At 44.7% G+C, this 16045-nt stretch overlaps 1 protein-coding gene across 8 annotated transcripts in view; it reads right to left on the minus strand.

The window, feature by feature from the left end:
* Window positions 1-15776, minus strand: part of LOC126529321 (uncharacterized) — a 38190-nt gene extending 22414 nt beyond the window's left edge. For 3 of the 8 annotated variants that reach the window (XM_055069477.2, XM_055069473.2, XM_055069471.2), the window contains exons 1-3: window positions 15659-15775; window positions 14853-14891; window positions 3229-3267 (exon numbers count right to left, since the gene is read on the minus strand). In XM_055069477.2, the coding sequence (XP_054925452.1) occupies window positions 3229-3267; window positions 14853-14891; window positions 15659-15698 (118 nt within the window). In that variant the 5' untranslated portion in view covers window positions 15699-15775. Of the gene's footprint in view, window positions 1-3228; window positions 3268-14852; window positions 14892-15658 lie in introns of all 8 variants that reach the window. The other 5 variants (XM_055069474.2, XM_055069472.2, XM_055069478.2 and 2 more) reach the window with 3 other exon arrangements.
* Window positions 15777-16045: the final 269 nt, after the last annotated feature.

Raw genomic sequence — 16045 nt, forward strand, 5'->3', positions numbered from 1 at the left:
TTATAGATTATCCTACTTCAGATTATTATATGGTATGTTTTTGAGATAATACACAATGCCAGCTTTGTATGCTTAAGATGATACACGCCAGTGTTCACGATACTGAAGTTGATTCTATATTTAAACATAAGAAGCCGAACAATTTATCCACTCTATGACGCACTTAATTAAAAGTTTGCTTCTCACTATGTGTCTTAGAAGTGGTGAATGAGCTGCCCATTTTTTTCTGTGAACTGGAAATGCGAACGGAAACATTGTGTAAGTATTATTCGTTTTATTTTCAGAATAAAAAAGCGAGCTTGGAATGTTTTATGTCACATGGAAGCACCGAATGCAGATTATACAGTCCTATTGTAGCCATTGTAACGTGTATCAAAAGGAGTGTACAGTGAGCACCCGATACCCCTCACTTCTTCCTGTTTGTAGCAGGAGCAAAGCAACGTACACATAGAGTCAAAGAAAAGTGTTTTTTTTTTTTTTCAGGATCCACAATTTCCTGATTAGCGAAGGTAAATAAAAATTCAACATTATTTCAATAACCACTTCGTTGAGAGCTCGAAATATAAAAGCACGCTTCACACATGTATGCGAAAGCAAGCAATTCATATACTGGCCGAGCTATGCTATATATGAGAGTTCTTAGATTATTCAAAAATCCTATAGGTGTGTTATGCTAATGCCATTTATCTACCAAAGGCTTTGTAAAGACGTATCTTGAGTACAAGTCTTTGCGGTACCCGACCCTTTTACATGCTTTATTGTACCCGAACATAACACTGTGTACTTTCTATTTTGCTGTATAAAGAGTTCGAAGAAAGCAGTTTAACCGAGAGGCCCGAATTTTATTGATCATATCATGAGAAGCCAAGAAACCAAGACGCCAATGGCAACATAGGGGAAATTACTTGCACTTACTAATGAATTAAAGAAATGCTAAATAAATGAAAATGAAAGTGGATGAAAAAACTACTTGCCGGAGGTGGGAAACAATCCCACGACTTCGCATTACGCGTGTGATACTCTACCCAACGGAGCACACTTCGCAACACACTTTCTTGAATATTTATGTTTTACAACCACAAATTGCCTTGGGAGTGTTAGCCAGTGCCCTTACTCACAAACCTTTACGGTGTATGTGGAAAGTTTTCCTGCTGCAGGTGTCACAAGTTCGGGATCTTTTTTGGGTGAAGGCAACTGGTCAATAAACCTACACATGCTACCTGAAGGCATATATGCTGCCGCATTTGAGACCCTCGGTGTGTAATGAATGAGAAGAAAGGGGGCTAAGCGAGGGGCCCGATTTTTATTAATCATATCATCAAAAGCCAACAAAGACGCCAAGGACAACATAGGGGAAACTACTTGTACTTACTAATTGAATTAAAGAAATGGTAAATTAATGAAAATGAAAGTGGATGAATAAACAACCTGCCACAGCTGGGGAACGATCCTACGTCTTCGCATACGCGTGCGAGTTTCTCACCAATTGAGCTACCGCTGCGCCATTTCCCCATCCACTTTCTTTGATATTTATGTTTTACTACTACAGCTAACTTTGGGAGAGTTAGCCAGCGCCATCACTCACCGACCTTGGGCGCCTCTGCCGTAGGCTGCATTGCTTTACTTTGATACTAACGATGCCACCGACCTTCATCACCACCCCACGAAAACCTTCGTGGGACAGTGCTTAAGTGCATCAATTTAAAACGAGCTTGCTGCAGTATGCGCAAACATTATTGAGCAATGAGCCATTCGACTCCTAATGCAGCACATATCGCGCTTTACAAACGAGAAAAATATTTAGCTTGAATGTGCCCTACCCTTCTGTTTATTACGTTCAACTGATTTTTCAAGCAATGAAATATTTATGAAACGCAACGTCGCCCTTACCCCATGTAGACATTTTCTGCGGTGTACTTCTCATTTCTGTCAGCGTGATTTTGTATCACAGCATAAATAAAGATTTCATTGTTAGTTGAATAAAAAATCATTGTGTATGTTATACGCCTGAGAGGAAGCACTAGCACAAGCATTCTGTTTCTAGTAAGCATGTGCTTACCAAAATAACGCGCAGAATTTACTGTACGCTCATTTCCTCTCCTTCTATTTGAGACGCCCAACTGGTTTTTCAGTCAACGGAAATTCGCCCACTGCATGTATGTCAACGACTTCAAGCGTTGTCTGACTCATTTGGCGTAACCGCCGGCACTCTAGGAACACAGCTTCAGCATATGGCTAGTTTTTATTTTTATCGTAACAACAAAAAGGTTATTTATTATTTGGCACATTCTAGATAATACATAATGGCACCATTCTACTCCGAATGCAATACGCCTCTCTCAAATCAAAGCCAAAAACGGTGTTGCAGTTGTGACACTACGTGCTACTTCTGATTAAACGCAGCAGTATGTTCACTCTGTAATAACATGCAAGAAATACAGTCCCTTTTAAGGCGCAGCTCGTTGGCATCCGTCCTTGCGCTGAGCGTCGGCGGTCCTCGGTGTCCCTCGCAACGAACCAACAAGCGCAGCGAATGATGAAAGAGCGAACGCAGGACGTAGCGGGGGATGAAAGAAAGGTGATAGCGAAGACAGGGCGATGAGGAAAGCGGAAGTGGAGAGTGCAGCAACACCATGAAGAGGAAAGCGTAGGAGGGTAACATGGCGAACGGGTGAGGAGAAAAGCGGAGTGCCACACGAGGCATTTTCCGCGGCGTGGACCTGCTCGCATCCGCTACTTCGCCTGTGCCTTCTCCGCTAGAGAATGCACTCTGCTCGAGCCATGCACACCCGCGCTGCTCTTTTTTTTTAGCAATGAGCGACGCAACCGGTGGAAGTGCTTTGTCGGCCACCGACAAGAGACTCAGCGCCACCGCCGAGACCACCCTACCATTCAATTTGAAATTATTTGCCTGAATATAACGCGAATTCAAGAGACCTAAACATGTGCGCTAAAATTTCGCCTAATTTTCTTTTAAATTTGACTTGCTGCCATTACAGCAATTGTTCTATTTATGAGCACAAAACATCCACAACAGAGCTTCAGAAGACATTTGAAGTCGAATATACAAGATTACACACAATCGCAGCTATCCTGCTCCTAAGGCAACATTTGACCCACAATGCGAAACTGAAAAATATTTTGCAATAATTTAGCTTCTTCTGCTGATTAGGCTCAACTGCTTTTTGAGGCAGTAACATCTTAGGAAATACAAACACATTTCCTTACCAGTTATTGGTGTTGTCCTCGTAGTGCTTGTGACTTCTGCTAGCACAGAGGATTAATATGGCTTCAATAAACATTTCATTCTTAGTTGAATAGTATATGAAGTTAAACTTCGATACAAACTACACAATGCACAATCACAACCAACCTCTTTCTTCTGAATGGAAAGACAAACACTACGCGAACACTTCCCTCTTCGGATGGTCCCCTGACTGCTGTTTAGTATGCGAAACAGTTTTCCGGTCAAAATAAATTCAACAACATATTTTATCTTTACTAATTATAGGCGTGGGCTTTGGGATACTTGGTTTTGGCGCCACGAAATCTGAAAAGATTCAGATTGTATTTTATTCTTATCCCAACCAAACAACGAAGCGCTTCAGACAAATCACATGAGATATAATCCACAATTGTACGATTTCACTCTTAATGTAAACGTCTCAATGCAAAACTCAAAAGCTTCAATGCATAAATGGCCTTCCAGTCTCTTGTTTACTAATTAAACTAGCAAGTTCAGGTAATTAACACATGCAAGCTACACAGTCCCTTTCTAATTCCAAATTTGTGATACTGTCACGGAAGTTCAGTTGTTTCTTTGAGCTTAAACATCAACACAGCCTTAGCATACACGCCATTCACAGCTAGCCTCTAATACCAGGCTGGAACACGATATCTCCAAGGACAAACAGAATGACACATTTGTGTTCCTTGTGGATTATACTATATTTAATTGTCCCTATACTATGCAATCAGAGTGCTATTGTGCGCAAGTTGTTTTGTATGTGGACTTGGTATTTAAAATTTCTTTTGTTATTAGGATTAACGTTCCTTCAGGACTTCAAGTTTGCCATATGTTGGTTTATGCTCGGCTGACTACTTTTCCGTCAACTTGGGTCACTAGCGAGTACATGGTTGAATAAGTACAGCGACAGACTGTTGTCCTGAGGGAATTTGATTGACAAACAAGCATCCAGCGAAGTTTGGTCATACCCGCCGTGGTTGCTCATTGGCTATGGTGTTGGGCTGCTGAGCACGACGTCGTGGGATCGAATCCTGGCAATTATCGCCGTATTTCGATGGGGGCAGAATGCGAAAACACCCGTGTACTTAGATTTAGGTTAACGGTAAACAACCCCACGTGGTCGAGTCAGTGAGTGAGTGAGTGAAGAAACTTTATTGCAGGTCCGACGAGGACGCGAACTCGTCGCGCACCCGGCTAGTCCCACGTCGGGACCGGCAGGTCTAGCCCACCGGCCCGGTCGCGTGCACGCCGGACAGCCAGGATTTGCTTTTCTGGAGCGGGGCTACGCAGGAGTCCCACTCCTCCTTAATGAACTTGGGGTATGTCGACCCGCACGCCCAGAGCATGAGCGCTAGAGTGAAGGTCTGCCCGCAGGACGGGTCCACGTGGTCGAAATTGCCGGAGTCCTCCACTACGGCGCGCATCATAATCAAAAAGTGGTTTTGGCACGTAAAATCCCATAATTTTGGTCACTGGGTGTTTGTCGGTATTAAATAAATCTCCTTAAATCCAAATTCAGTAAGTGGGTCTGTGCCTTTGGGTATGTAGCGCTCTTCAATGAGCTGTTCCGTACTAACTTCAATCACTGGATAAATGAAACTAAATACGCGCTGCTATTCTACGGACCCCTTTCACACCTACGTGGGTCTATGAGTGTGTCATGCTGGTTATGTGTGTCTCTTCAATAGACCTATTTAATGCCAACAATGGTCCCTATTATGTGTCACTGGGTATGAGCGGCAATCAATCAGCTTTTTTTCCGTCAACTGAGGCTTCTACGTATGTGAAGCTGCTTAATAAACCTTTTTGGTGACAACTTGGGTCACTAGGTACGAGCTACTGGGTACGGGCCACTATTCTATGCGAAAAAGCAAAGGTGACCGTTGAAAATTTCTACAATCGCAGGCGCTATAAAACCCGCATTATATCTATTTTTACGATGTTGTCTAACTATATATATTCAAATACGCATCACGATTGGAATCCACGCCGGTGCCACTAAATTGCACAGTGTGTAACGTAGTGTGCGGGAGAGAGGAGCTAGGCTGCTTAATGCCTTATATATTACGCGTTTTGGTGGGGCCAATACGATGTGTCGCTACATTGCTTCAATGCTTGTCGCATTAACAGTGGTATTCATCGTTATATTGGTACTGCCGGAATTCGTTAGAGCCACATAAGCGTATCACGGCGAGCAGCAATACTCATTTTCACGTTACAGCTTTGGCGGCCTATTTATTAGGAGTACAACGTTCTGTTGATATCACAGCAGGGCCTCTTTAGTCCTTTTTTATTGCTACTATACTGCCAACTTCTCACACGCTTACATGTTAGATATGTGCTTTACTCTTCCATTCGGTAAACTACTGGCATGTTGAATACAGATTACGCTACACCACGGACAGTGTTTAGGAATGCATTTTTTTTTTTCTTATATGCGAATCGATATTGTTTGTGTTAATTGGAAGATTTACTATGTGAAAGACGGGCTTAGTGTAACCAATAAGACATACGTATGAAGGCAAGTTCGTTTCTCTCTGACGTTTTCACTGCTCCGGTTGCTGGCTGCAGTAATGTCGAATATCTCTTGACAAAACGAGGGTCGTTATGCTGAAGATGCTGTCATCACGCTGTCGTCACCTGCCATTGTTGATTAGTGGCTATGGTGCTGCGCTGCTTAGCACGAGGTCGCGCGAAGAACTCCCAGTCACGGCAGTTGCATTTGGAAGGTGGTGAATAGTGAAACACCCGTGTTCTTAGAGTTAGCTGCGCGGTAAAGAATCCCAGGTGGCCAAGTTATTCCAGAATACCTCACTACAGCGTGCCTCACAATCAGATAATTTCTGTGGCATGTATAACGTCACAATTACTTTTTTTGATCACGATGTCGTCGTTGTACCCTTGTCATTCTTGTTGGAGCCTCGCTCAAGTCTAGGACGATTGGGCGATACCGGATATAGTGAAAACACCGAATATACTGCAAATCAAGGAGGCCCGCGATTGCGCGTGATTCATGTAAACGCGTAAGTTATACCCATCATTTCCGTCATTCCATTGTGGTAATGCCGTGGCCATCACTGGGTGTTCGTCACGGCGTCGCAGTAACGACTTGGGGCCTGTTTCATTGCTATCGTCACGCTACTATCACCCCTGCTGCCTCCTAGCTGTAATCTTGGGCGACGCACCAGTAACGGGCTCAGCGTACAAACAAACTCCGGCTATCAGCAAATCGATGTAGTTATTGCCAAGTACGTGGGGCATACTCAAATTGCTTTTGTCGTAACGCCGTTGCTGTCTTGACATTGTCCTCCATGCTGGCCCCTGCCTGCAGACTTGGACGACACGCTTGTACGAGACATTGTGCGCGCAAACACAGGATGTAATCCGGATAGGGGATCCTCATGTTGAATGCATGGGTCAAACGGAATCTAATGTCATCGCGTCATCGGTGGCATACCATTGTAACCCATGCGCACCGGATATACTGTGAATTGAGGCCTTGGAGATAGGCGCAGTGCGTGGCTGATTTTCAAGTACTTTCATTCAAGTGCTTTAATTCCTGCTGGCTCTTGATTGCATTCTTGGCTGATTGCCCGGTATCATGGACAGCGTATAGAAACACCAAATACAGTACCTATTGAGGCGGCCCGTGGCGGCAGCTGATGTACGTAGGCGTGGACGGGAGTTCGGTGACCAACACGCTCTCATTGTCATGCGGCCGTCATCATTCTGTTTCTCTTAACGTATTGTCCTCCTGTTCGTTCTATTGTCGGCCATTTCTCGTATTGCTTCCAGTGTCGTCATTTCATTTTTGCCATGCCTTTGTAGCAATGGGATCTTCGGAATTCTGCCGTAGTCACTCTACCTTCAGCATCCCGATGTAGTGGTGGTCATTCTATATCCGTCATTCGCTTCGTCACACCGTCAAAGCCATGCTATTGTCCTCATACCATCGGCACAATTTTGGCATCGGCATCACGCTCTCAGCACACCATCGTCATCACATCTTCGTCGTCATTCCTTCGTCATCATATCATTGATTTCATTGCATAGTCTTCATGCAGTCGTCCTCATGCTGTTGTGGGCGCACCAATGTCTTCAATTTGACTTATTGGTTCCCATTGTAAACAGGCCATCTTCCACACCATGTCGTCATCGTCTTTGTGCGATCGTCTCACCACTGGGATGGTGCCAGTGTCATCATACCGCTGTAATCATCTTAGCATCATAGTATTGTCGTCACGCCATCTTCGTGATTACAACGTCATATTTTCCTGCATCACGCCATCGTTTTCGTACTGTCGGCGCCACCATATTACCCGTATCGCATTGTCGTCACGTCATTGTCGTCTTACCAGCGGTGTCATTAGAGCACTACCATTTTGTCTTTATCATGCCATTGTCAATATTAATTCGCAGTCATACAAGCATTTTTATGCCATCGTGGTCATTTTGTCCTCGTCATCCATGGTATGTGTCTGATGTCTGATCATGCACAGCAGTGTTGAGCGAGGTGGATCATGATGGAGATGTATTCAGCTGGTTCTTGTGATCTCTAGTTGCAAATGATCGCTATGTAGGAACAGCGATGTACGCTTACGTGCATCGCCGATTACACGCGACGGCACTGTTCCACTCCTGAGAAAACTGCCATTGTGATGGTGTAGAAGACCTAGAAGTGGCGTAGCCCATCTCACCATGACTACCGACGGCAATGCGTTCCTTTAAATTTCTCTGAAGCTGAGCGTAATAGGACCCAGGTCCCAAGAGTTCCTGAAGTACGGCAACCCGACACATTACCAGGCTGCGCCCGAAATGCACTGGGCAGGCGCTGCTTTTCAATCAGTGTCTTTCTTGCAAACGCTTTATTGAGCTGTGTCATGAGTGCACAGGGTATGTACTACTTTTAGATAAACCTTCCGCCAACTTGGGTCACTGAGTATGTGTCAGTGGTTGTGTGACGAGCGAGGAAACCATACTCAACGTTGGGACGCACCGGCGCACACCGCTTTTTACCTCGCTTGGGAGCGCCACTATATCCCGCAGCATGTTCAGAAAGAAGGGTGAGAGAGGAGCACGGGGGCTGCCGCGACGAGCGTTTCTCAGCTGTCACGCGCACCGGTGCCCCATGCACTTCGGAGGACACGCACACGTTTCGCGGCGGCGTCGGTAGGTGGCACCGAGTGTTGCTAAGGAAACACAGAAAAGGAGCCTCACTTCAGTTAACGCCAGGTACGTAACTCTCTTCAGCCGTGCCAATATGTTCTCTCGTCATATTGATACAATGCTAAACGTATTACCGTCAACATTTATACTGAGATACATACTTGCCCAAGTTGGCAGCAAACACGTTAACCTAAATTATGAGATTTTACGTGCCAAAACCACTTTCTGATTATTAGGCACGCCGTAGTGGAGGACTCCGGAAATTTAGACCACCTGGGGTTCTTTAACGTGCACCTAAATCTAAGTACACGGGTGTTTTCGCATTTCGCCCCCATCGAAATGCGGCCGCCATGGCCGGGATTCGATCGCGCGACCTCGTGCTCAGCAGCCCAAAACCATAGCCACTGAGCAACCACGGCGGGTTTGATTTCGCATTTCGCCACAATCGAAATACGGCCGCCGTGGCCGGAATTCGATCCCGCGACCTCGTGCTCAGCAGCTCAACACCATAGCCATTGAGCAACCACGGCGGGTGCAAAGACGTTAACTGAAGACCAAGACCGACCGGTTGGCGCATAAGAAGTTTTCCAAATCGGTGTCATAAAGTATCATTGGAGAGCGATACCTACCCAGTCCCGTATCTACAATGACTCGTGTCGGCGGGAAAGTGGTTCGGTGAATTGTGACACATATGTACACATTTCCACATAGTGACTCAAGTTCATCCGATGGTTAGTTCCAAGCCATGTTCCCTCAGCACAACAGCGTGATGCTCCAGCCATTCGAGATGGACTACAGTTACCTATATTGGCAGGAAACGATTAGCTACATACATACATACGTACATACGTACATACATACATACATACATACATACATACATACATACATACATACATACATACATACATACATACATACATACATACATACATACATACATACATACATACATACATACATGCATACATACATACATACATACATACATACATACATACATACATACATACATACATACATAGATGCTTAACCCCAGGGAGGTGTGGGAAGTTCCTTAAAGATGTTAACACTCTAAAAATTGCAACAGAGATCATCTTACGGTGCCTGTTGACAGTAATGTGTTAACAATTGAACCAATATTTCGACATAACGCATTGCCACCATCAAGGCGAGACTTGTACGGGTCTTGTCTGCAGCGAGATTCCTTTTTCGCAAGTCTCTAAGCCCACTCGGTGGTTTCTAAGGCCACCGCGAAGCGTGCGCATGGCTTCCGAAAAGCAAAGCGCGCCGTTGCGTGCGAACTCTAAGAAACGTGTCATGAGGCAACAGAGCCTCTCTCGCGCTCTTTACAGCGTAAGCTGTTATGAGCTCATTCGAATAGCCGCTTCGCTTGATGATGGTGTGCATTGCCGGTGCCCAGTATCCATTGCAGCTATCGTCTAGTGCTCGGGAAACCACGCGATGTTACAGGCGCGCCGCGTATCCTCTATACATGCTCACTTTGCATTGCAGTCACATATTGTGGCGTGCATAAAGCCATACTTATTCAAGTGATTCATGTTTCAATGTTTTGTGCATGCACCCACTTAGCATTCACATTTAGACGTTACACTCGTTGAAAGCGTGGAAAATTCCGCCTCTGTAGCGCGGCAAGTACAATCACTGAAGGAAGACATACTGCCGTTTAGAAGAAGCAAAGGGAACAAGGAGAACTGACCACCGCGCGGTATTAAACAATCCGTTCATGTTACTGTTCCTGCTCACTGAATACTTTGGACCCTCAAATTTTTAGTTGCACAGAATCGTCACACGTATCAAGGGATGTCACATGTGCGCCTTGTAGTCTCGCTACCTGTGCGACCTCTTCGCAACGCTACCTCTTCTCAAGGTACGAGCAACTACTGAAGAAGCGACTCGTAGAGGCTGCAACCAGGCAACGTCGGGCCTAGAACAGACTGTGCAGACAGCAATACAAGCCGCATGTCACCGTAGATGTATTGCCGAAAGTTTCCTTCCTTTCAACAAAAGCACTCAAAAAGACTGCGCCGCGAATACCCTCTAGTGCGTGTTGCTGAAAATGAAGCGCGTTCGCCACCGAGACCCTTAAGCGCGTGCCGCCGAAAATCAGGCACGACGGGTACTACGTGAGCAACGTCACCTGCGGTCAACCGAAAATTCGGCTCAGCAGCCTCGCCGCGGAAACCATCAGGAGTCGAGGCACTTCACTTGGTGGCCTTTACATCAACAAAGCTGAAGACGACTTCACGTTCTAGCCCGCCGTCGCAAATCCAGATCGAGCACTGCGCGACGAATTCCATGGAATCAGGCAACACTGTATTCACACGATCATGGAACGTTGTTTTGCACTTCTCGATGAGCCCCACAAATTTGCCACCTGCTCTCTCAAGGTAGGTTCTCTGGCTACACACAGGCTTGACGTCACGCACGACATAATAAAGAAAAAGATTAACGAGATTATAAAAAAAATCTCAGAATGAAAAACATGTATGGTATAACTGAATATATCCAGCAGACTAGTTATATGTTGGTCACCACCCATTTCAAAAGGGATGCGAATTAACCATCATCATCATTATCATCATTTGTATCGCATTGAGCCATTTGTCAAGTGATGTTAGATGCGCGCCACGTAGTGTCAATATGTAGCAGTTGCATGTTGCATGCAGGTCGACCTGGTTAACTCAAGAAATTTAGGCGACTATTTTTGTCGCCGCCTAGCTTCCAATGGGTAGAAAATAAATGATCATCATCATCAACAGCATCATATCGTGCCAAAGGCCGATGGATGTGAGATGTGCGCCGTGTACTCTCGATACCTGTGTTTGCTCTTAGGCACACGTTATCGCGCCTCCTCGCAAGGTATGAATGCTCTAGGGCGTGTTCCCGAAAATGGAGCTCCAATGAGTGCAATCCTCCAGCTTACGCTGTGATTGTGCTGCGTGTGGCGCTCACTCCTGTGACATTTCTCTCGCCACGCTGCGAAATGTGGCCGCACAGCCGCGAAGTGCATGTGCAGCCTCCTATGCGAGAAAAGTGTCGAGCTGCTCAGGAGCCCAGCTCCCCTCATGCCATACATTACTCATTTTGACGGTAGCGATACCGTGTGTCGCTGATTTTTTTTCGATGGTAATCGCATTAACGTTGACATTCGTCGTGAGGTAGTTTCTGCCAGATTTTTTAAGTATTTCCAGCAGAGTAAAATTATATGCCTTGGCCTATTGCAATACCAGCGGTAGACAACAGAGACTCGACAAGAGGGTGGTGCAACTGCGCTCTAATGGTTCTAGTACCGTGCTGTGTTTTCTGACATTTGCGTCTTCGACAGCTGGCAATAAATAGTGCACAGCCAACAAGTCCTATGCAATGTGGCCGCACTTACGTCACAAATCTCGTCGTCAAAATAGGTATTCTATCGATAACTTTACGTTTAACGCTATTTTCATCGTCACTCTCTACAAAAGTGAGTACAGTGTACACAGCATACTTTAGTTATTATTGAGATTAACATTATTTCCCTGCTTCAGGCGTTTTGAGCACATCTGTCGGTCTAGGCTCCTACGCTGACCAAGTAACCCAAGTTGTCTGTCTGCTTAGGCCACTAGGTATGCGCTCATGATCCTGATTGCGTCATGGTTGTTCCATATCCGTTAATCTAGCTTTGCCATCTGACTCTCGTCATGCCGTCGTCGTCCCGCCTTCTACGCCAACCCAGTGAGCAAGGCTATCTAATAAATTCTCAAACAGCGTATGTGATCGTTATGGTGATGCCGTCATGGTGAGCCTACCGCTCTCATTTCAATTTTAGCACGTGTTTCTCGCCATACTGCCGTCGTCACGCCTTCTACGCCAAGGAAGTGGGCCAAGTTCTCTAACAAATTGTGCCACTAGGTATTTACTCATGGTGAGAACACTAGTTAAGTGCTCGTGTGTGCTCACTCCAGCTTCGCCAATCAATCGCCTCTCCTGATGCTGTCGCCATGACCCATCGTCGCCAGGCCATAGTCGTCATAAAGGTTTCGTGGTACAGTCGTTATGCCATTGTCATCTTACAATGGTCGTCATCCGATTGTCCTCATACCGTTGTCATGCCATTGTCGTCATTGTGTTGCTGCCATACAGTCATCTTCATGCGTTCGTCGTTGTACCGTGGTCGTGATGCCGTTCTGTCCTCGTCATTCTACCATCGTAATCTAAACTTCTTTATGCCGTCGACGTGACGCTGTCGTTTTACCATTGTCATCACTTCAGTAACGCCATCCATTTCTCATCTTGCCGTCGTCGTCGTACTGCCTTTGTCGTTGCATCGATGTCAATCCTTATTCGTCATTCTATCGCGTTATGTCACTCTTGTCATGTCATCGTCGTCCTGGTGTCGCCCTCAAACAGTCCTTATCATCCATACATTGTCATACCGTCGTCGTCATGCCCTTGTCATCGTCATTGCCACTTCGTCATCTGGTTGCCATACCATCATCATCATCTGAGTGTCCTCACGTCGTCGTCGTCAAGTTGTAGTCCTTACAGCTTCGTCATAATTTGATAATTGCCATCTCATTGTCATCATACTGTCGTCGTTATACCCCCTTTGTCGTTTTATCGAAGTAACTCCTTTTTTTTTCATTCCTAAGTGGTTAGTGCATGAGCGTCATACAGTCGCCGTCGTGCCGCCATGTTCAATCGCTAATATGGAAAGCAAGCACCATAGCAACATGGGAGGATACCTGACTATGCCACATCCCAAAGTACCCAAAGTACCAGATGTCTCAGGATGACAACTACACATATTAAGCCAAATTTACTGCAGAAATGCGGTGTGTCGCTACATCGCTCAAATGCTAATTGCATTACCATGGAGAGTCATCGTGAGATGAGCTCTGCTGCAATGTCTTATTCTGACTGCTTATTTTCTTATATGTAGAGAGGTGCCGCTGACGTAACAAAGTTACTGGATCTGAGTTCCTACAAAATTCGCTATTTCTGTGCAATGTTTGGTTGCGAACAGTAAAACAGCAGTGAAGCGCGTTGAGCACGTACACCGGTACAGGTAGCAACTCTAAATTCAAGCTATGCCCTAGGCTGAGTAGATATTCTGCTATCCCTGGGATCTAAAACTCAGTAAATTTCTTATACCGCCTGTATGTAAATACTCGCTACGAGCCTCTTCTCGCTCACCATCTCGATTCCTTCTTCCGAGCATATTTAGCTCCCTGCAACCATCTTTTCGAAGCATGGTCATGCCCCCCTTCCTGAACCGTTTCACTTTCATTGTTTCATTTCCCAACCCAAGCTATTGTCGCAGGGCCGTCCCTATAATCAGATTGTAGTGCCAGCGAGGTTTGTACTTTCAACACTATCCTTTCAAACTGAAATTAAAGAAAACGATCGGCTTATTTCCAAATTTGTTCCAATGACTCATGCATGTGCTTTCATGGAGCTCCATATCAATTGAGTCACGTCCGTCCCCCCTCCAGCTTTAGTTGCCTGGTTGCACTTTTGGACTTTATTCTTTTCGCAATCTTCGCTGTGTGCACTGTAAGGCTTCTGTTTTTTTTTATTACAATATTGCATCCGCCTAAAGGTGAGTATTCACGGACACGTAAACATAATTACAGTTTCTTGGAGTGCATCAGTCCCGCACGCAGGTCTCCTGCTAGGTGTCCCGTACTCATAACCTCGGTAGGAAAACATCAGCTATTGTAGAATTTTTAATTCAACCAGGGGCGCCCTTGTGCAGAACTTATTGTGAAGGAATATATGTCACCTCTGCTATTTGCACAATAGTGATAGTTACAAAAAACAAGAAACCCTGAAGAGTAGATGTGAGACGTGCAACACAGTGGACCGAAATGAACTCGAAGGCACATCATGCTATGATGAACGTCTTTTCATAGCTATACATGCAAATATACAAAGCAAAACCAATACTTTTGACTACTTTCTTCACACAAACAGCAGAAAACGAAATGAGATCCCGTGTTGAATAAGCAGATTTTAAATCCCTTACTTTAAAACTATCCTACTTGTTTTCCCTCGCGATGCATGAACACAAGCAATGCTTCACTAACAGTGTGTTCAATGAGGCTGGTTGGTTCATCTTTAGAATAAAAACAGAAGCAGTGCGACACAGGACGAGCGAGTAAAAAGCACAGGACACAGCGCTGAACCGAACAGGACAGCACTCTGTCCTGTGATCTTTACTTGCTAGTCCTGTGTTGTGCTGTTTATGTTTTTATTCTAATGCTTCACTACGTAGTAGTTTATGGCCGTTAAAAGTCACAGGGCCAAGAAATCATTTGCATTCATTATCTGAAACGAAAACCTCAATTTGCATGAAACATTTACACAAATAAATTCAGTTTAGGCAATAGGTTATTGACATCCATGCAGACACAACCCCAATGATCCTAACACTTACTTGTTGTCAGTGTTATTGACTCTGCATACCCAGAGGCACCTTTTAGAAGAGGGTAGTAAAACATTTTAGGGTGTCTAGACATGGTAGATTGATATATTCACGCTATACAGTGAAATATAAACTAGAGGATCCTGTTCACTTAAAAATGTTTCATAGCTGTGCGGGCTATTAAATTCAAGAACCTCATGCTCCAAGTGTGAGGTGAAAGTTCGGAATGACACATGAAGCACTTCTCGACATTTTGCGTGTTCTTTCCAAGCTGCGACAAGTTCTCTGAGTGCGTGCAGAAATGTACCAACACTATCCGCGAAAATGTTCAGAACTCTTGACGATATGTTTACGAGCTTAATAGTAAATCTTCATCAGTTTTTTCAAAACAAACAATCAAATTTTAGTAATCTCTCAGTTTAAGAGAGCGCATAGATCAGTGTGTACGTTTCTCACGAATAAAAATATCACCGAACTACAAAATCGGGCATGGTGAGGAGCACAAAGAATAATTCCTAATGACAAACTCCTAATGGAAAACTGCAAAGTAAGACCTTAAGTTGCGTCGACATTAAGATATTGATGCATATTTATGGTACCCAATCCTTCTATCCACAATTCCAACAGCATATTTAATGCATAACCAGAGCTGTTCTTGCGAGATCAGCAGCAGAAATGGATTTTGCACGAAACCGTTATTTCTAAGGAAGCACAAATACTTTCATTGCAGAAACGAATTATTTTGGTTGGTCTAAATACAGCTTGTGTAAGGAATAGGTACGCTACACTGTAGAATGTATGAATTAATTGGTACGCACCTGTGAAAGTAATGACAGCAAAAAATAACGAGAGTTTCATGCTCCTTTGCACAAGATTCTCTAACTCTCAAAGAAGTGTGCCCCATCCCGCTTACAAGCCTTTAGTGTTTTATCCCGCATAGGAACTTTTTGTCGACTCCGTCAATTGTAGTTAAAAAATTACTATCCTTTCATCTTCTTTTTCACATTGAATGCCTATTCTCAATACAAATGCCAAAATATAGATCGCATAAAGTACACTCTAATATCACGACACCAGGTGAGGACCTCGTGCCATATCGCCCATCACGCTACCTCCACAGACAATGGGGCCCTTTGCTTTGTACGCCGAAGCTGTGGCTTAAGCTTTTATGCACCTGTGTTCCCTGCTGTCAGCTGCGGACTTAT

The sequence above is a fragment of the Dermacentor andersoni genome, chromosome 8 (genome assembly GCF_023375885.2).
Source record: "Dermacentor andersoni chromosome 8, qqDerAnde1_hic_scaffold, whole genome shotgun sequence".
Classification (NCBI taxonomy): domain Eukaryota; kingdom Metazoa; phylum Arthropoda; class Arachnida; order Ixodida; family Ixodidae; genus Dermacentor; species Dermacentor andersoni.